The 23,170-nt window shown below is 39.5% G+C and overlaps 1 protein-coding gene across 2 annotated transcripts in view; it reads right to left on the bottom strand.

The window, feature by feature from the left end:
- Positions 1 to 15,867: 15,867 nt before the first annotated feature.
- The window catches only part of PGBD2 (piggyBac transposable element derived 2), a 36,707-nt gene continuing 29,404 nt past the window's right edge, over positions 15,868 to 23,170 (bottom strand). For both annotated transcript variants that reach the window (XM_025920146.2, XM_086707559.1), the window contains one exon: positions 15,868 to 17,876. In XM_025920146.2, the coding sequence (XP_025775931.1) occupies positions 16,115 to 17,876 (1,762 nt within the window). In that variant the 3' untranslated portion in view covers positions 15,868 to 16,114. The remainder of the gene's footprint in view (positions 17,877 to 23,170) is intronic.

A 23,170-nucleotide genomic window follows, 5' to 3' on the forward strand; every position in this document is an offset into this window, starting at 1 on the left:
CAGAATAGATTTAAGAAAAAAAAAAACACAAGACGCATCTATTTGCTGTCTACAAGAGACTCATTTAGAACTGAGAACACCTTAAGATTGAAAGTGAGGGTATGGAGAATTATCTATCATGCTACTGGAAGTTCAAAAAAACAAAAAGCTGGAGGAGCCATACTTCTTTCAGGAAAACTAGACTTTAAATTAAAGGCTGTAACAAGAGATGAAGAAGGGCATTATATAATAATTACAGGGTCTACCCATCAGGAAAAGCTAACAGTTATAAATGTCTATTGACCAATTTTGGGAGGCCCCAAATAACAAAAACAAGTAATCATAAACATAAGAAATCTTATTGAAAAGAATGTGGTAATTGCAGGGGACTTTAATACTCCACTTACAACAATGGACAGATCATCTAGACAGAGAATCAATAAAGAAACGATGCCCTGAATGATACATTGGTCCTAGATGGACTTGACAGATATATTTAGAATTCTATGTCCCAAAGCAGCAGAATGTACTTTATTCTCAAGTGAACATGGAACATTTTCCAAGATAGATCACATACTGGGTCACAAAACAGCCTTCAATAAATATAAAAGAATTGATATTTAAATATAAAAGAATTGTGTATGGTAACATACACACTTTCAGATGACAATGCTATGAAACTTGAAATCAACCTCAGGAAAAAATCTGGAAAACCTCCAAAAGCATGGTGGTTAAAGAACATCATACTAAAGAAAGAGTGGGTAAACCAGGCAATTAGAGAAGAAATTTTAAAAATATATGTGGAAAAAAAAGAAAATTAAAATAAAACAATCCAAAACCTTTGGGATGCAGCAAAGGCAGTCCTAAGAGGTCTTCAATCGAGGACTATCACAAGAAAAAAGAAAAATCCCAAATACAAAATCTAACAGCACACCTAAGAAACTAGAAGCACAACAACAAAGACACTCAAAACCCAGCAGAAAAAATTAAATAATAAATATCAGAGCATAAACAATAAAGAATAAAAAAAACACAAAAAACAGTTGAACATATCAATGAACCCAAGAGTTGTTTTCTTTCTTTTTTTTTTTTTCTTTTTTTTGAAAAAACAAGCAAAATTGTTAAACCTTCAGCCAGGCTTATAAAAAAGAAAAGAGACAGGACCCAAATAGACAAAATCACAAATTAAAATTGAATTATTACAACCAATCCCTCAGAAATACAAGCAAATATCAGGGAATACTATGAAAAATTATATGCCAACAAATTGGACAACCTGGAAGAAATGGACAAATTCCTAAACATCCACACCCTACCAAAACTCAAATGGGAAGAAATAGAAAATTTTAACAGACCCATAACTAGTGAATATACTGAATATATTGAATCACCTATCAAAAATCTCCCAACAAATAAGAGTCCAGGACCAGAGGGATTCCCTAGGAATTCTTACAGACATTTAAAGCAGAGATAATACTTATCCTCAAGTTGTGCCAAAAAATAGAAATGGAAGGAAAACTTCTGGATTCATTCCATGAAATCAGCATTACTTTGATTCCAAAACAGAGACCCAGCAAAAAAAGAGAACTATAGGGCAATATCCCTGATGAATATGGATGCAAAAATTCTCAACAAGTTACTAGCATATCAAATTCAACAGCATATAAAAAGAATTATTCACCACGATCAAGTGGAATTCATTCATGGGCTGCAGGTCTGCTTCAATATTTGCAAATCAATCAATGTGATATATCACATTAATAAAAGAAAAGATAAGAACCTTACGGTCCTGTCAATCGATGCAGAAAAACATTTGACAAAATTCAGCATTTCTTAATAAAAATCCTCGAGAAAGTCGGGATAGAAGGAACATACTTAAACATCATAAAAGCCATTTACAAAAAACCCACAGCTCACATCATCCTCAATGAGGAAAAACAGAGCTCTCCCCCTGAGATCAGGAACACAATAGAGATGTCCACTCTCACCACTGTTGTTTGACATAGGGTTGGATGTCCTATCCTCATAAATCAGACAATGAAATGAAATCAAAGGCATCAAAATTGGTAAAGAAGAAGTCAAACTTTCACTTTTCACAGAGGACATGATACTCTACATGGAAAACCCGACAGACTCCACCAAAAGTCTGCTAGAACTGATGCATGAATTCAGCAAAGTCGCAGGACAGAAAATTAACCTGCAGAAATTGATTGCATTTTTATACACCAGTAATGAAGAAACTGAAACAGAAAGAAAGAAACTGATCCCATTCACGATTTCACCAAGAATCATAAAATACCTAGGGATAAATCTAACCAAAGATGTAAAAGATCTGTATGCTGAAAACTATAGAAAGCTTATGAAGGAAATTGAAGAAGACAAAAGGAAATGGAAAAACACTCCATGCCCATGGATTAGAAAAATAAATATTGTTAAAATGTCAATACTACCCAAAGCAAAAAAGTCATTGCAATCCCAATCAAAATAGCACCAGCATTCTTTTCAAAGATAGAACAAACAATCCTAAAATTTGTATGGAACCACAAAAGACCCCGAATAGCCAAAGTAATATTGAAGAAGAAAACCAAAGAGGGAGGCATCACAATCCCAGACTTTAGCCTCTACTACAAAGCTGTAATCATCAAGACAGTATGGTATTGGCACATAAACAGACACATAGGCCAATGTAATAGAAGAGAACCCAGAACTGGACCCACAAATGTATGGCCAACTAATCTGTAACAAAGCAGTAAAGAGTATCCAATGGGGGGGGGGGGGAAAGACAGTCTCTTTAACAAATGGTGCCTGAAGAACTGGACAGCAACATGCAGAAGAATAAAACTATACCACTTTCTTACACCATACACAAAAATAAACTCAAAATGGATAAAGGATCTGAAAATGAGAAAGGAAACCATCAATAAACCCTAGAAGAGAAAGCAGGCAACAACCTCTTTGACCTCAGCCACAGCAATTTCTTACTCAAAATATCTCCAAAGGCAAGGGAATTAAAAGAAAAAATGAACTATTGGGATCTCATCAAGATAAAAAATCTTCTGCACTGAAAAGGAAACAATGAAAAAAAAAGCTAAAAGGCAACAAATGGAATGGGAAAGATATTTGTAAATGACATATCAGATAAAGGGCTAGTATCAAAAACCTATAAAGAACTCACCAAACTCCACACCTGAAAAAAAAAAAATAATAATAATCCAGTACAGAAACGGGCAGAAGACATGAATAGACACTTTTCCAAAGAAGACATCCAGATGGTCAACAGACACATGAAAAGATGCTCAACATCACTCATCAGGTATATACAAATCAAAACCACACTGAGATACCACCCCACGCCAGTCAGAGTAGCTAAAATGAACAAATCAGGAGACTGTAGATCCTGGAGAGGATGTGGAGAAACGTGAACCTTCTTGCACTGTTGGTGGGAATACAAATTGGTGCAGCCGCTCTGGAGGTTTGTCAAAAAATTAAAATTTGTTTTACCCAAGGGACACAGGAGCACTGATTCATGTGGTCACACGTACCCCAATGTTTGTAGTAGCACTTTCAACAATAGCCAAATTATGGAAAAAGCTTAAATGTCCATCAACTGACGAATGGATAAAGATGTGGTTTATATATACAATGGAATACTACTTGACAATGAGAAAGAACGTAATCTGGCCATTTATTGCCACGTGGATGGAACTGGAGGGTATATGCTAAGTGAAATAAGTCAGAGAAAGATACCATATATTTTCACTCATAGGTGGATCTTGAGAAACTTAACAGAGAACCATGGGGGAAGGGAAAGGGAAAAAATGTTGCAGAGAAGGAGAGAGGCAAACCATAAGAGACTCTTGAATACTGAGAACAAACTGAGGGTTGCTGGGGGGTGAGGGAGAGGGGAAAGTGGGTTCTGGGCATTGATGAGGGCACTTGTTGGGATGAGCACTGGATGTTGTGTGGAAACCACTTTGGCAATAAATTATATTTAAAAATATAAAATTAAAATAAAATAAAATAAAATAAAATAAAATAAAATAAAATAGTATTGAATGATAGTAAAATAAAATCTAGTTTGTCTGATATAAGTATAGGTTCTCCAGGTTTCTTTTGACCTGAAAAGTTCTCCCTTTCAATCTACAGGTGCCCTCAGGTCTAAAATGAGTCTCTTTCAGGAATAGCACTACTAGGAATTTATCCAAAGGATACAGGAGTGCTGATTCGTAGGGGCATATGTACCCCCAATGTTTATAGCAGCACTATTAACAATAGCCAAATTATGTAGAGTCCTAATGTCCATCAACTGATGAATGGATAAAGAAGGTGTGGTATATGTATACAATGGAATACTCGGTGATGAAAAAAAATGAAATCTTCCATTTGCAACAACGTGGATAAACTGGAGGGTATTATGCTAAGTGAAATCAGTCAGAAAAAGACACATAATCATGTTTTCACTCTTATATGGAATTTGAGACACTGAACAGAAGACCACAGGGGAAGGGAAGGAAAAGTAAGTTACAAACAGAGAGTGAGGCAAACATAAGAGACTCTTAAGCACAGAGAACAAACTGAGGTTTGATGGGGGTGGGGAGTTGAGGGGATGGGCAAATGGGAGATTGGATTTGAGGAGGGCACTTGTTGGGATGAGCACTGGGTGTTGTATGTAAATAATGAACAACAGGAACCTACTGCCGAAGCCAAGACTACACTGTATATGTTGTATGTTAGCTAACTTGAAAATAAATTATAAAAACAAACAAGCATTAAAATAAAATAAAATAAAATAAAATAAAATAAAATAAAATAAGTTTCTTATAAGCAGCATAGGGATGGATTTTTTTTTTATCCAGTCTGATATGGGGTTTCAGGTAATGGGGTCCCACTGCCACTGGGGGCTGCTGTGTTCTCCAAAGTCCTACAATGGTGGTATTGGACAGGAAAATGGCATTATCCCAATTCTCATCCAGACTGAGATTTCAACCCATGCTGTTCTGGTGGCTCTCATAGAATAGTGAGAGCAGGCAGCTCATCCCATGCCTCATCTTTCCTGTGCCTTCTCCTTGGCGCTTGGCTGAGATAAACGAGAAGTCTTAAAACTGGCATGGCACAGCTCCACTCTCCTGCTCCTGAATAGAGCCTCTCCACCTGCTGATTAAAGACCTTTGGCTGGCACCTCCTGGGTCTTCTGTCCCTGGGATGCAATAAACCCTCTTCCAAATACACTCCAGAAAGGGGACTATTCCCTCCCAGTGGGCCATGGAAATCTCTACACTATGCTATGAATTCTGCAACCAACTCCCTCCTCACCAGGAGTGCATTGGAGAAAGTCATGCACTTCCAAAACCTCCAAGTTTGAGCTCTCAAAGCTGTTTGCAAAAAAGTACTGGGACACTCAGTACCTTATCACCCAGTCGATGGTCCAGAGAGGTTTTCCTCTTGTGTTCATTTAATGCTGCACTATCTCAACTACCACCCCCCTTTTGTCTCTCTACAGAAAGGGTTCCCTCCCCTCCATAGCTCTGACATTTTGTCTTCCCCAACTCAATCCACACAACTTGCACATCCCAAGATGTCTCCCTCCAAGTGTGGAGATCTTTCTGGTGCACTTCAGACTGATTTCCTGGCTGTGCCAAGTAACCTTACCTCAATAAAGCTGTGTTTGAGGGACATGGGAAGCCCAGGGATCCCCTACCTCTCTGCCATCTTAACTCCTCCAAAAATTTTCTTCCTTTTTGAGGAAGGTCTGTAATGCTATACACTTCAATCTTATGGCTGCATTTGTTACATCTCAAAGGTTGAAGAATGGCATGCTTTCACTTTCATTTGTTTCCCTGTGTTTCTTTTATAGCTCTTGAATTTCCTGGTTAATCCAGTCATTCTCTAGTAGGATGTTCTTTAAGAGGGAAAGGAAAGTATTAGATCGCCAGGGGAGAACTAGAAAATTTTGTGATTCCATAAAATGAAGGAATATCATATTATAGGAGTCCCAGAAGAAGAGTAGGAAAAGAGGGCAGAAAGTTTATTTGAACAAAGTTTAGCTTACAACATCCCTAGTCTGGGGAGGAATCAGGCATTCATGTCCACAAGGCACAGACAACTCCCTTCAAAATCAACAAAAACAGGTAAACACCATGACATATCATAATGAAACAGGCAAAATACAAAGATAAAGAGAGAATTCTAAAAGCATCTAGGGATAAAATGACCTTACCCTACAAGGGTGGACACCTAAGGTTAGCAGACCTGTCCACTGAAATGTGGCAGGCCAGAAGGGAGTGGTAGAAAATATTTAATATTCTGAATGGGAAAAATATGCAGCCAAGAATCCTTATCCAGCAAAGCTGTCACTCTGAATAGAAAGATACAGACTTTCCCAGACAAACAAAAATGAAAGGAGTTTCTGAGAACTAATCCAGCCCTGGAAGTAATTTTAAGGGGGACTCTCTGAGTGGAGAAAAAAACCCAGAAGGCCAAAGCAACAAACACTAAAAAGGGCCAGATAACGTCACCAGAAACACCAACTCTACAGGAAACACAATGGCACTAAATTAATATTTTTCACAATCACTCTGAATGAAAATTGACTGAATGCTCCAGTCAAAAGACATAGGGCAGGTGCGCCTGGGTAGTTTAGTCAGTTAAGCAGCCGACTTTGGCTCAGGTCATGATCTCGCAGTTTGTGAGTTCGAGAACCACATCAGACTCTGCACTGACAGTGCAGAGCCTTCTAGGTTTCTCCATATCCCTCTCTCTCTCTGCCCCATCTCGCTCTCTCTCTAAAAATAAATATATAAACAAACAAACAAAAAAAGACATAGCATATAAGTGGATCAAAAAACAAGATCAATATATATTCTGCCTGCAAGAGACTCATTTTAGACCTAAGGACACCAGGTTGAAAGTGAGGAGATGTAGAATCACATATCATGATAATGGAGGTCAAAAGAAAGGCAGAATAGCCATTCTTTTTTTTTAATTTTTTTTTCAACGTTTATTTATTTTTGGGACAGAGAGAGACAGAGCATGAACGGGCGAGGGGCAGAGAGAGAAGGAGACACAGAATCGGAAACAGGCTCCAGGCTCTGAGCCATCAGCCCAGAGCCCGACGCGGGGCTCGAACTCACGGACCGCGAGATCGTGACCTGGCTGAAGTCGGACGCTTAACCGACTGCGCCACCCAGGCGCCCCGGCAGAATAGCCATTCTTATATCAGACAGACTAGATTTTATTTTATTTTTTTTTTCAACTTCATGATGTTTATTTGAATTGTTAAAATACAGTATAAGAGGGTTTCCATGTCATGGAAGATGCCTCTGAGAGTTTACTTAAAAGGACAAACTAGATTTTAAAAGAAAGGCCATAACAAGAGATGAAGTAGGCCATTATATCATAAGTAAGGGGTCTATCCATCAAGAAAATGTAACAAATGCCAATATTTATGCCCCCAACTTGAGAGAATGAAATATATAAATCAATTAATAATGAACATAAAGAAACACATTGATAATAACACCATAGGAGTAGGGGACTTTAAAACCCACTTATAACAATGGACAGATCAACTAAGCAGAAAAACAAGAAAACAATGGCTTAGAAAGATACATTGGAAGAGATGGACTTAACAGATATATTCAGAATTTTCATTCTAAAGCAGACTAATACACATTATTCTTGAGTGCACATGGAGCATTCTCTAGAAGAGATCACATACTGGGTCACAAATCAGCCTACAACATGGACAAAAAGATCAAGATCATACTGTGCATATTTTCAGATCACAACACTATGAAACTTGAAATCAACTACAAGACAATGCCCTCAAAAATACATGGAGGTTAAAATATATCCTACTAAAAATAAGTTGGTTAACCAAGAAATTAAAGACAAAATAAAAAATACATGGAAGCAAATGAAAATGAAAATTCAGTCCAAACCCTTTGAAGTGCAGCAAAGGAAGTTCTAAGGGTAAAATACATTGCAATTCAGACCTGTCTCAAGAAGCAATAAAGGTCCCAAATATGCAACCTAATCTTATACCTAAAAGAGCTAGAAAAGAGCAGCAAAGAAAGCCTAAGCCAGAAGCAGAAGAAAATAATGAAGATTAGAGCAGAAATAAATGATATAAAAACAAACAAACAAGAAAACCCACAGTAGAACACATCAATGAAAACTAAGAGATGGCTCTTTGAAAGAATAAACAAAATTGATAGACCACTAGCCAACTTATCACAAAGAAAACAGAATGGACCCAAATAGATAAAATCATGAATGAAAGAAGAGAGATTACAACCAACAACACAGAAGTACAAGTAATTATAAGAGAATACTATGAAAATTATATGCCAACAAACAGGGCAATTTGGAAGAAATGGATCAATTACTAGAAATCCATAAACCACCAAAGCTGAAACAGAAAGAAATGAAAAATTTGAACAGACTCATAACTGGCAAAGAAACTGAATAATTAAAAATATCCCAACAATAAGCCTTATGGCTTCCCAGGGAAGTTCTACCGGATATTTAAAGAAGCGTTAATACTTATTCTTCTCAAACTGTTCCAAAAAAATAGAAATGGGAGAAAAGCTTCCAGCTCAGCTATGAAGCCACCATTACCTTGATTCCAAAACCAGTCAAAGACCCCATTAAAAAGGAGAATTACAGGCCAATATCCCTAATGAAAGTGGATGCAAAAATTCTCAACAAGATACTAGAAAATCAAATTCAAGGGGCGCCTGGGTGGTTCAGTCGGTTAAGCGTCCGACTTCGGCTCAGGTCATGATCTCGCGGTCCGTGAGTTCAAGCCCCGCGTCAGGCTCTGTGCTGACTGCTCAGAACCAGGAGCCTGTTTCAGATTCTGTGTCTCCCTCTCTCTCTGACCCTCTCCCATTCATGCTCTGTCTCTCTCTGTCTCAAAAATAAATAAACGTTAAAAAAAAATAAAAAATAAAATAAAATTCAACACTACATTATAATTATTCACCATGAGTAAGTGGAATTTATTCTTGGGCTACAGAGCTGGTTCAATGTTTGCAAATCAATCAATGTGATACACCACATTAGTAAAAGAAAGATAAAAACCATATGATGGTCTCAATAGATGCAGAAAAAGTATTTGACAAAATACAGCATCCTTTCTTGATAAGAAAAACCCTCAAGAAAGTAGGGATAGAAGGAACATACCTCAACATCATAATGGCCACATTTGAAAGACCCACGGCTATTATCATCTTCAATGGGGAAAAACTGAGAGATCAGGAACAGGACAGGGATGTCCACTCTCACCACTGTTGTTCAACATACTACTTAGAGGTCCTAACCTCACCATCAGACAACAAAAGGAAATAAAAAGCATACCAACTGGCAATGAAGAAGTTAAGCTTTCATTCTTGGCAGATGACATGATACTCTATGTGGAAAACCTAGACTCCACCAATTAATTGCTAGAACTGATACATGAATTCAGCTAAGTCACAGCATATAAAATCAACATAATCAGTTGCATTTCTATACACCAATAATAAAGCTGCAGAAAGAGAAATCAAGGAATCAATCTCATTGATAGTTGCACCAAAAACCATAAAATACCCAGGAATAAACTTATCCAAAGAAGTTAAAGATCTGTACACTGAAAACTATAGAAAACTCAGAAATTGAAGAAGATACAAAGAAATGGAAATAGAAAAACATTCCATGCTCATGGATTAGAAGAACAAATAGTGTTAAAATGTTGATACTATCCATAGCAACCTACACATTCATGCAATCCCTATCAAAATAACAGCATTCTTCACAGAGTGGGAGATGCAGGAGAGAAGCATCAAAGGAAAAGACTTCAAAAGGGAAGGGCTGGAGAAGGTGCAAGGCCTTAGGACATGTTTACACAGCTGAATGCGAGGTGGCTACAGCTTGGCTTTGGCTCCTAAGGAATGCCTAGAGTCATTAACATTGCCCAAGGCCGGATTCTCCTTCACACCTGACCCTTCCTAGTGTTATAGAAACCAATTAACTTGAAATTCAACCTTGAAAAGCTAAACTATTAGATTGATTAACACACTTGCTTAGCTGACTTTATGCACACAGTCTTTAGGAATTATGCTAATAAAAAGAGGCTTCATTCTGGAGTCAGGGCCTCATTCAGACTGGAGTATGAGGACCTTCACTTAACTGCCCTTTGTGTGCAGACTCATCTTTGTGACTCCGGCCATACTTCCTGCAACAACAGAGTTAGAACAAATGATTTTAAAATTTGTATTGAACCAGAAAAGACCCCAAATAACCAAAGTAATGTTGAAAAAGAAAACCAATGTTGGAGGCATCACACTTCTGAACTTCAAGCTGTATTACAAAGCTGTAATCATCTGGATGGTATGGTACTCACACAAAAATAGACACATAGATCAATGGAACAGAATAGGGAACAAAGAAATGGTTCCACAAATGTATGCCCAATTAACCTTCAAAAAGTAAGAAAGGATATCCAAAGGAAAAAAAGAAGTCTCTTCGGCAAATTGTTTTGGGAAAACTGAACAGGGACATGCAGAAGACTGAAGCTGGACCACTTTCTTACACCATACACAAAAGTAAATTCAAAATGGATGAAAGACCTAAATGTGACAGGAAACCATCAAAATCCTAGAGGAGAAAACAGGTAGCAATCCTCTTTGACCTTGTTACGCCCAGAATTCTTGATCCCCGAAGACCACTAGGGAGCCGAGTCCAATGCAAAAGCAAAGAGCCTTTATTCGAGCTAGCTTGAGCTCAATCCCCTAAATGCATCGACGCAGCGGTGAGATGCCGGAGAGAGAGAGAGCGTGTTTCAAAAGCACAAAGGTTTTATAGGGATCTAGGGGCATTTGGGGGGGTGATGGTCGTGGCCTTAGCTAATTGGCTGGGGAAGGGTCAGAGTCCCTTTGCACAGGTTGCTGGGTGTGGTTTGGGAAGTTTGAAAGGGTGAGCAGGAAGTTACTCAAGGGGAGGAGGCGTGGTCTGAGGTTTGAGCAGGAATTTCTTTCCGTGGTTTTTCTGGAAAGGGAGCCATGTTGGGGACATAGTCACTCAAGATGGAGGACACAGAACAAAATGGAGTCGGCCAGTGATGGAGGACACAGAACAAAATGGAGTCGGCCGGTCTAGGTCTACTCTTTCAACCTCAGTCACAGCAACTTCTTATGTCTCTGGAGGCAAGGGAAACAAACCCAAAAGTGAATTATTGGGACCTCATCAAGATAAAAACTTTCTGCACAGAAAAGGGAACAATCAAGATAACTAAAAGTAACCTGACAGAATTGGAGAAGATATTTGCAAATGTGTAATCGGGTGAAAGGTTGTATCTAAAATCTATAAAGAACTTATCAAACTCAACACCCAAGAAACAAATAATCCAGTGAAGAAATGGGCAAAAGACATGAACAGACACTTTTTCAAAGAAGTCATCCAGATGGCTAATAGACACATGAAAAGTCACAATCTGGTGCAGCCTTTCTGGAAAATAGTATGGAGGCTCCTCAACAAAATTAAAATAAAAATGAAGTATTGGGACCTCATCAAAATAAGCTTCTGCACAGTGAAGGAAACAACAAAACTAAAAGGTAACTAATGGAATGGAAGAAGATATTTGGAAATGAAATATCAGATAATGGGTCAGTATCCAAAATGTATAAAAAACTTACCAAACAACACCCAAAATCAAATAATCCAGTGAAATGGGCAGAAGACATGAATAGCCACTTTCCAAACAAGACACCCAGATGGCTAACAGACACATGAAAAGATACTCAACATCACTCAGCATCAGGAAAATACAAAGCAAAACCACAGTGAGACACCAGTCAGAATGGCTAAAATTAACAACTCAGGAAACAATAGATATTGGCGAGGATGAGGAGAAAGGGCGACCTTTTTGCATTCTCAGTAGGAATGCAAACTGATGTGGCCATTCTGGAAAACAGTGTGGAGGTTCCTCAAAAAACTAAAAAAAGAACTACCCTACAACCCAGCAATTTCATTATTAGGTATTTATCAAACGATAGAAATATGCTGATTTGCAGGGGCACAGGCACCCTATTGTTTATAGCACTAGTATCAACAATTGCCAAATTACAGAAAGAGCTTAAATGCCCATCAATTGACCAATGGCAAAGAAGATGTGGTATATATATGCAATGGAATACTACTTGGCAATGAAAATGAATGAAATCTTGCCATTTGCAATAAGGCAAGGATGGAACTAGAAGGTATTATGTTAAATGAGATAAGTCAGTAGAGAAAGACAAATATCATATGATTTCACTCATGTGGAATTTAAGAAACACAACAGATAAGGGAGAAGGGGGGGAAAGATAAAAATACAAAGAGAGATGAAACATAAAAGACTCAAATACAGAGAACAAACTGAGGGTTGCTTGAGGGGAGGTTGGTGGGGATGGGTTAAATGGCTTACAGGCAGGGGTGCCTGGGTGGCTCAATTGGTTAAGTGTCCAACACTTGATTTTGGCTCAGGTCATGATCTCATGATTCATGAGATCAAGCCCCATGTTGGGCTCTGGGTACTGACAGTATGGAACCTGCTTGGGATTCCTCCCCCCACCCCCTCTGTCCTTCCCCTGCCAATGTTGCCCTCTTTCTCTCTCTCAAAATAAATAAACTTTAAAAAAATGCGTGATAGGCATTAAGGAGGACACCTATTGGGAGGAGCACTGGATGCTATATGTAAGTGATCAATCACCGGGCTCTCCTGAAACCAACACTACACTGTAGGTTAACTAACTTGAACTTAAATAAAGTTTAAAGTAATTCTTCCAGAACTGTTTTATTGTTCACAAACTCCTATAGCTTTTGCTAAGGAGTTTTGCTAAGAATCTACAGATTCTTAGAATCTCTTCAGATATCCTTCTGTTCTGAATGATAGTCTTGCCGGAGGAAGTATTGTTGGTTGCATATTTTTCACATTTAGCACATTAAATATATCATATCACTCCCTTCTGGCCTTCCAAGATACTGTTGACTTGTCTGCTTCTAACCTCATGTGTCTACCCTTGTAGGTTAAGGACCTTTTGTCTTTAGCTACTTTCAGAATTCTCTTTATCTTTGCATTTTGCAAGTTTCATTATATGTCGTGGTTTTGACCTGTTTTTGTTGATTTTGAGGGGAGTTCTCTGTGACTCTTGGATTTGAATGCCTGTTCCTTTCCGAATATCAAGGAATTTCTCAGCTATAACTTATTCAAATAAATCTTCTTTCACTTTTCCCTGCTATTCTTTGACTCTTATGAGATAGATATTATTGCACTTTGTAGAATCACTGAGTTCCCTAAGTTTATATTTGTGATCTAATAGTTTTATTCCCCTCTCCTTTTCTGGCTCATTATTTTCTATAATTTTACCTTCTGTATCACCTATTCAATCCTCTGCTTCTTTCATCCTTGTTGTAATTACACCCAGTCAGTTTTGATCTCAGTTATAGCATTATTCATCTCAGACTGACTAGTTTTTAGCTCTTTTACCTCTACAGCCATGGTTTCTCTGGAGCCTTCTATGTTTTGTTTTAAGTCCAGCTAGTTATGACTGTCGTTCCAAATTCTCCTTCAGATATATTACTTATATCTGTTTTGAACAAATCCATGCCTGTGGTCTCTTCTTGATCTTTCTTTGTGGAAGAATCATCTTGTCATTCTGTCTAGGTTTCTGTTTTTGGTGTGTTATGAAAGTTTGTTAGGCTTCCTGTTCCTGGATATAATACTGTATTAAGAAGCGTTATACACTCTCCAGGGCCTTGTACTTCAGGAAGTGTTTCTGGTGTATGGTGTGTGCACTATACATCTCCTGTTGTGATTTGGCTGCTCTTTCCCCCAGGTCAGTCCTCTGTAGAGTTCCTCCTTACCTGTAGTGGGGAGTGTTTCGACCTTTAACCAGGTGTGCTTTTGACTTATTAAAATAAGCCCGATTTAAAAAACAATACAAATTAACGAAAACAAAAAGGCCTTATCCAAAAAAAAGGTATAGCAATAAAAACAAAACAAAACAAAACAAAAACAAGAAACCCAAATACACAAAATACTATAAGCTGAATTCAAGAATAAAAAAAAGAAAAAGAAGTCAGTTTCAAAACATGAGAAAAGGAAACAAACTATAGGCCTGATAAAAAAAAAAAAAAAAAAAAAAAGGCCTCTTCTTGTTTCCAGCATAACTGATGCTGATGCTTTGGAGCACTCTATGATCATTAGACTTAGTGCATGTGGGGGAGCCTGTGTTGTTCCTCTGGAGGAAAAGCCCAGTGCACTGGCTCACAATCAGACCTGCCCCTATAAGATAACCATTGTAGGGGCCAGGGGGCCAGGCTTTGGTATAAGTAGCTGTAGCCTCAATTAGGAGTGCTGTGTATGATGGGCTGGTGTGATGGGCTGGTGGGTGGGGGTAGACGGTACCATACCACTCTCTTTTCCCCAGGCAGAAAAGATGGAACCTGCAGCTGTTCAGGTAGCCCTCACAGACAAGCAACCAATCTCCTCTCCTGTGACCCATGGTTCATCAGATTCTTCCCCTTACCCTTTTGTGCCTGGGCCATCAACTTGCCTGGTGCCACAGCTCTCCAGTGTTTTATCTATGGCATACAACTGGGATTCTCAACTCTCAAATTTTAAAGGACCAGGCAAGGCACAGACCCGCTCCCCCACTGCAGAGGAGAGCTTCACAGCACTGCATCTGGTACTGTTCTGTCCCAGAAAAGCAGTCCCATGGCCATCCTGGTGCCTAGAGTTTATGGTGAAGCACAACGAAAAGCTACGACCACTTCATCCACCCTCTGCATGTGCCCCTGTCCCTTGCTGTTGAATACATGTTCAAAGGTGCCAGCTGGGTCTTTTGTCCTTGGAAAGGCATTATAGTCTCTTCCAAATACACTTGGGGAAAGAGAACTTTCTCTCCCAGTGAGACCAAAGGAATCTTTGCACCACACTGTCCACTGTCTGCTCTTGGGCTTCCCCTCCTTCTCCCCAGGAGCACTGCTGCCCATCCAGATCTATTACAGCAAACAGCACAGACTTCCAAAAACTCAGAATTTCACCTCCACTGTTTGCAAAACCTTGGGATATTCAGTTCCTCACAATTCCTGCATCAATGGTTTTGGGGGATTGCTTTCCTTATGCGAATCTGACACACTATTCTCTCCCCACTTCCCTTTCTCCTCTATGCAAGTAGGACTCCCATCCCTTCTGCAGCACCATGACTTTTCTCTCCCCCAAATCTCCTCTCCACACCTGCCATGTTCTCTCCCTCAAATTATGCAAACTGTTCTTTTAATCCTCAGGTCAATTTCCTAGGTGTTTAAAATGATTTGATGTTGATTGAGCTGTGTTTGAGGGACTGAGACTAGCCCAGGTTCCCCTTACTACACCACCATCTTAACTCCTCCCCCCTTATAAAATTAGAATTTAAATCAATGGGAAAATATAAATATTTTAATAAATGATGCAAACCATTGCTTAAGGGGGAAAAACCAGATACCTATCTTACACTAGTTATAAAAATGAATTCCATAAGGATATACTTGTATTAGGAAAATATTTTTATCAAGGAAATACAAAGTCTACAAATCTAGCCCTCTGGATAAACACAAAGCTGATTATCTATTCCTAAACAGCTTGCTAGTGTTAAAGTGAAATAACTATGATTAAAATCTCCTTCATCATATTGATACCATACTTACATACTATTGTCTCATCTTATGTTAAAACCAATAGTATACAATTATAAAATCTTTTTACTATTCATGAAAGTTTCTCTAAAGTTTTTGATTCTATTTGATTTTCCTAACTAGGACTCATCTATCACCCACAGGAATCACCCACAGGGGCCCATTATTTGAAATAAGTAACAGTATAATCTATAGATTTACAAACATCTATAATTACCAATATAAATATTAATTTATGTTACATGTAGGTATCACAGAAGACAATAAAAAGATAACTGTAATGGAGGTGGGTAGAAAATACAAGACCAAATCATTAGCGATTCAGGTGTTGTTTTTCCAACACAAATAAAACACAAGTGCTCTCTCTGCTTTATGAAATTAGCTGTAAACATTTCATTATAAACCAAACATCCACAGGGCTCCCTCTGTCCATTCTGCATCACCGAATGTGGTACTCCCTGAAACACTTGGCATGGACACCCTTCTGGCATTTCTCGCAGCGGGTGTTGGTCTGCGAGTGGCAAAGGGCACACCGAGTCCTCTTGTCCTGGTGGACGATCCAGTGACCAATCATGTCAAAGCGGCTTTCAGTTTCCAGCCGTCTGCTTCGCCTCCCTTGGGAGGACATGTCAGCATTGCTCTCTAGGTACACACAGGCCACATATCTCCGGAAGGCCAGGAGGTCTACCTGGGCATCATGGCTGCAGATCCTATGTAGTTGCCAAGCATTATTGAGGGCAGCATCAATGACATAGCCAATGAAGCTTGAGTACCACTTCATGCCCCGGATCTTTACCTTGTATTTGGCAATATTCTGGTCCATCCGGCTGACACCCCCCACTTTCTCCTGGTACAGCTTCACCAGGGATGGTTGATGGACTTGGGTCCGTGTTTTGGCTATTCCTGAATGATGGCTGGTCAGCTCCACCGGCTCTATGCCCACAGCATTAGAGCAGATGTTAACCACACTGCTATCATGCCAGCGGCACACGATAATCTCCTCACTCTCATCAACTTTATAATCAAATGAACCCCTCTTCATTTTCTTAAGTTCTTTGGGATCTTTGAGGGGACATCGCTCAGTCCTGTATTCACGAACAGTTCCTGTGGCCTTCACCCCCTTTTTCCTCAAAATGGACATGAGTTTGACACTTGTAAAAACCTTGTCAAAAAATATGTGGTATGGCAAACAGCCACGCTCCTGAAGAGCATCCACAAATTTTACCACCATACTACCTCCTAAGTCTAAGCCCCTGTCTGACTTGGTGAACAGTGTGCCCTGTGAGGGCTCAAACCACACCAGATAGCCCCTGCTGGTTGTCCCACACCAGATCTTGTAGCCCAGACGCATGGGTTTCCCTGCTGGCAGCTGCTTGGATCCCCGGTGTCCAAAGTATTCACACATGGACTCACCAAAGCTGTAGAACTCTTCCAAGGGTGCGTGCTTCTGGAAATTGCAATTCATTCGGACAATGAGAGGCCTGACCTTGGCAAACCTATCACTTTCATCCAGCTCATTATTATCTGCAAAATGCAGGTATGAAAAGATCAGTTCAAATCTGTCCCTTCTAATTGCATCAGCCACAAGATGATGATGTGAATCAGGAGATGTTTCCCAAAACATCCTTCTCCTTGGATAGGATATATACCCACTTAAAATCAAAATTCCCAAAACACACTTTAATTCCTGGGCTGTGAGCCCAAGGTTGACATTTTTTTGCCAAGCATAACGATTGGTTTCATTAACAATAAAATTAATAGTTCCTTCATCAAAAAACAACTCAAATAGGCCTACAGGACTCAGTTCCTGGCTTTTGAGATCCTCTATATGGGGATCTGATGGAGTCCAGCTGCGGAAGTTGGGTTGGATATCTCTTTTGATCCAAACACGCTGAGGTTCCACTACTGCCTTCTGCCTCTTCATGGCTGGTGGTGGCTGCAGGTCGTCATCCTCCTCCTCAGTGCCAGAGTCCTCAGGTACAACAGAGGCATGTAGCACACTACCGGGCACATGGGAGCCTCGCTGGCCATCTTCATCACCTGAGTCCTCATCAGTGAAATCCCCTGAGGCATTGTCAGGTGGCGCAATGAAGATCTCTTCCCTGCGGTGGCTAGGACCCTCCTCCTCCAATGCATTCAGAACCTCAAGTAGCTTCATGGACTTGAGCTTTGAACTGGCATCTCTCCCAACAGTGGGATTGCTGCAATGACAGGAAACGAAATAAAGCGAGGTCACACAGGAGACAGTGTTTCAGCAGAAAACTCTGTTAAAGCATCACCTGAGAGGAGGGCGCTCCCACTGCAGACCAGCTGAGCTTGAACCACATTTTGGAACCAGTACCACCAGGCACAGTACCAGTTAAGGGAATTTTCCAAACATAGGTTACTCTTTCAAGTGCAAAAGTATTTTAATGATAGGAGGCATTCTAAAGAGAAGTTCCAGGGGGAGGAGGTAAGATAGAGGAGAAATAGGGGAACCCTGAGCTTTCTCACCCCCCAAACACAGCTCTACCGAGGTCACATCACTTGGAACACCCAGGAAATCGATCTGCAGAGTGGCAGAAGGACCTGCATGGTTGGAGGGAGACAGGGTGGCAGGTGTGAGGTACATGGATATGAATTGGTGGATAGAAAAATGGCAGTGCTGCAGAGGGGGAGGAAACCCTTTCTGGTAAGAGAAAAGAAGGGAGGGAAAGAGAGAGGTGTTGAGAGAGTATAGCACTGGGTTCACACAAGAGGAAAATCTCTCTAGACCACAGACTGGGGTGCAAGAAGTACTGAGCGTTACAGGTTTTTGTTATGTTTTGTGGTTTACAAACAGCGTGTGCAGCTCAACCCTGAAGTTTTGGAAGTGTGTGACTCTCTAGCAGAGAGCTGTAGTGTGTGGTCATGGGGGGAAGGAAGGAGCTGGCCCCAGAGTGCATAGCCTGGTGTAGGGACCTTCAAGGCACACTGGGAGAGAACATTCCCCTTCCTGGAGTACTTTTGGAAGAGGTTTATTGTCTCTCCAAGGACAAAAGAACCTATAGGTGCCAGCTAATGGTGTTTCATCAGCAGGGGACAGAGGTACAGCAGATAGCATATGACCTTGTTGCTGCTTTCAGTGGTGCTACACTATACACTCCACACAACATGCTGGCGAGGAACTATTCTTCTGGGACAAAAACCATCTGACACAGCATGCAGAGGCTCTACTCCAGAGGAGGGAAGCAGGTCCATGTAGTGCTGTGCCCATTAAGTTTTCAAGTTTTGTATTCCAGCTGCACACCAAGGAAAAACTCAAGAAAGCTGTGGTGCAGGGCAAGTTGACTGCCCTTACTATCTGTGAGGACTGCCTGAATGGTGGGGGATGTGAGATTCTTTCTGGGGACAAAGATTGGGGTGGCGTCATTTTCCCCCAATACCAACACAGTGGGACTTCTGAGACCAACACAGCAGCCCCCAGCAGAGGTGGGACCCGGTTACACCACAACCTGCCTCAAAGTGCCTGGTAACTGCTTATTTACTGGAGTAAGACTGACTCTGAGCCATTTCAGTCAGTCTCTCACGCAGAAGACCACCATAGGCAGCACCCTGCATGTACCAACTGTACTGAAAATTGAATGCTTCAAAATGACACATGTAGTTCTGGTGGAAACAGGACCAGGTTTACTTTTTTTCTACCACAGCCCCCCCCCCCCATTTGTTTGTTTATTTGTTTTTCTTTCTTTCTTTTTTCTTCTAGAATCAGGCTCATACTGTTTTATATGTTTGTTAGTTTGCTATTTTCATTTCCTTTCTCCTTTTTGGGAGGGTCAAGCTTCTTTTTTCTTTTATTTGTCTTTTATTTTTTTAGCTTTCTTTCTCTTTGAATTCAGCTTATAGTTTTTTGATTGGTGTTTTTTGTTCCTTTTCCCTTTCTTTTACAGGATCAGGTTTTTTATTGTTTGTTTGTTTGTTTGTTTGTTTGTTTTCCAGGCTTATTTTAATGAACAAATCAAAGCAAACCCAGCTAAAGGTCCAAACACTCTCCACTGTAAGAAAGGAGGAGCTCTATGGATGAATGGATAAAGAAGATGTGGAGTATTACTCGGCAATCAAAAAGAATGAAATCTTGTCATTTGCAACTACATGGATGGAACTAGAAGGGGTTATGAGCAAATCATAGCAGAAAACTTTCCTAACCTGGGGAAAGACACAGACATAAAAATCCAGGAATCACAGAGGGCCCCCATTAGATTCAACAAAAACTGACCATCAATAAGGCATATCATAGTCAAATTCACAAAATACTCAGGCAAGGAAAGAATCATGAAAGCAGCAAGGGAGAAAAAGAGTCCTTAACCTACAAGGGAAGACAGATCAGGTTTGCAGGAGACCTATCCAAAGAAACTTGGCAGGCCAAAAAGGAGTGGCAGGATATGTTCAATGTGCTGATTCAGAAAAATATGCAGCCAAGAATTCTTTATCCAGCAAGGCTGTCATTCAAAATAGAAGGAGAGATAAAAAGTTTCCCAGACGAAAGAAAATTAAAGGAGTTTGTGAGCACTAAACCAGCCCTGGAAGAAATTTTAAGGGGGATTCTCTGAGGGGAGAAAAGATGAAATAATAAACAAACAAAAAAAAAGGCAACAAAGACTAGAAAGGACCAGAGAACGCCACCAGAAACTCCAACTCTGCAACCAACATAATGGCAATAAGTTCATACCTTTCAGTTATCACTCTAAATGTCAACAGACTCAGTGCTCCAATCAAAAGACACAGGGTAACAGAATGTATAAGAAAACAAGATCCATGTATATTCTGTTTACAAGAGACCTACTTTAGACTTAAAGACACCTTCAGATTGAAAGTAAGGGGATGTAGAGCCATCTATCATGTTAATGGTCCACAAAAGAAAGCCGGAGTAGCCATACTTATATCAGACAATCTAGACTTTAAACTAAAGGCTGTATCAAGAGATGAAGAAGGGCATTATATCATAATTAAGGGGTCTATCCACCAAGAAGACCTAACCATTGTAAACATTTATGCTCCAAATGTGAAAGCACCCACATATATAAATCAATTAATTACAAACATAAAGAAACTCATTGATAGTAATACCATAATAGTAGGGGACTTCAACACCCCACTCACAGCAATGGACAGATCATCTAATCAAAACATCAACAAGGAAACAATGGCTTTGAATCACACACTGGACCAGATGGACTTAATAGATATATTCAGAACATTTCATCCTAAAGCAGCAGAATATACATTCATCTCCAGTGCACATGGAACGTTTCTCCAGAATAGACCACATACTGGGACACAAATCAGCCCTCAACAAGTACAAAAGTATTGAGATCATACCATGCATATTTTCAGACCACAATGCTATGAAACTTGAAATCAACCACAAGAAAAAATTTGGAAAGGTAACAAATACTTGGAGACTAAATAACATCCTACTAAAGAATGAATGGGCTAACTAAGAAGTTAAAGAGAAAATTAAAAAGTTCACGGAAGCCAATGAAAATGATAACACCACAACCCAGAACCTCTGGGACTCAGCAAAGGTGGTCATAAGAGGAAAGTATATAGCAATCCAGGCCTTCCTAAAGAAGGAAGAAAGGTCTCAGATACAAAACCTAACTTTACGCCTTAAAGAGCTGGAAAAACAACAGCAAATAAAACCCAAAACGAGCTGAAGACAGGAAATAACAAAGATTAGAGCAGAAATCAATGCTATGGAAACCAAAAAAACAGTAGAACAGAACAATGAAACCAGAAGCTGGTTCTTTGAAAGAATTAACAAAATTGATAAACCACTAGCCAGTTTGATCAAAAAGAAAAAGGAAAGGACCCAAATAAATACAATCAAAAATGAAAGAGGAGCAATCACAACCAACACAGCAGAAATAAAAACAATACTAAGAGAATATTATGAGAAATTATATGCCAATAAAATGGGCAATCTGGAAGAAATGGACAAATTCCTAGAAACATATACACGACCAAAACTGAAACAGGAAGAAACAGAAAATTTGAACAGACCCATAACCAATAAGGAAATCGAATGACTAATCAAAAATCTCCTAAAAAACAAGAGTCCAGGGCCAGATGGCTTCCAGGGGAATTCTACCAAGCATTTAAGGAAGAGTTAACACCTATTCTTTCGAAGCTGTTCCAAAAAATAGGAATGGAAGGAAAACTTCCAAATTCTTTCTATGATGCCAACATTACCTTGATTCCAAAATGAGACAGAGGTCCCACTAAAAAGGAGAACTAACTATAGACCAATTTCCCTGATGAATATGGATGCAAAAATCCTCAACAAGATATTAGCCAACCAGATCCAACAATACATTAAACAAATTATTCACCATGACCAAGTGGGATTTATACCTGGGATGCAGGGCTGGTTCAATATCCGCAAAACAATTAACGTGATTCATCACATCAATTAAAGAAAGGAAAGAACCATATGATCCTTTCAATAGATGCAGAGAAGGCATTTGACAAAATACAGCATCCTTTCTTTATAAAAACCCTCAAGAAATTAGGGATAGAAGGAGCTTATCTCGAGATCATAAAAGTCATGTATGAATGATAATGGTAATATTCTCAATGGGGAAAAACTGAGAGCTTTCCCCCTAAGGTCAGGAACAAGACAAGGATATCCACTCTTGCCACTGTTATTCAACATACTATTGGAAATCTTAGCCTCTGCAATCAGACAACACAAAGAAAGAAAACACATCTAAATCAGCCAGGAGGAGGTCAAACTTTCACTCTTTGCAGATGACATGATACTCTATATGAAAAACCCAAAAGATTCCACCAAAAAAATGCTAGAATTCATGAATTCAGCAAAGTTGCAGGATATAAAATCAATGCACAGAAATCGGGTGCATTCCTATACACCAACAATGAAGCAACAGAAAGAGTAATCAAGGAATCGATCCCATTTACAGTTGCACCAAAAAACATAAAATACCTAGGAATAAATCTAACCAAAGAGGTGAAAAATCTATACACTGAAAACTATAGAAAGCTTATGAAAGAAATTGAAGATGACACAAAAAAAATGGAAAAAGATTTCATGCTCCTGGATAGTAAGAACAAATATTGTTAAAATGTCCATATTACCCAAAGTAATCTACACAGTCAATGCAATCCCTATCAAAACAACACCAGCTTTCTTCACAGAGCTAGAACAAATCATCCTAAAATTTGTATGGAACCAGGAAAGACCCTGAATAGCCAAAGCAATCTTGAAAAAGAAAACCAAAGCAGGATGCATCACAATCCCAGACTTCAAGCTATATACTATAAAGCTGTAATCATCAAGACAGTATGGTACTGGCACAAGAACAGACACTCAGATCAATGCAACAGAATAGAGAACCCAGAAATGGACCCACAAACGTATGGCCAACTAATGTTGGACAAAGCAGGAAAGACTATCCAATGGAATAAAGACAGTCTCTTCAGCAAGTGGTGCTGGAAAAACTGGACGGCGACATGC

This window comes from Puma concolor, chromosome A1 (assembly GCF_028749965.1).
Source record: "Puma concolor isolate L17-30 chromosome A1, mPumCon1.1.hap2, whole genome shotgun sequence".
NCBI classification, from domain to species: domain Eukaryota; kingdom Metazoa; phylum Chordata; class Mammalia; order Carnivora; family Felidae; genus Puma; species Puma concolor.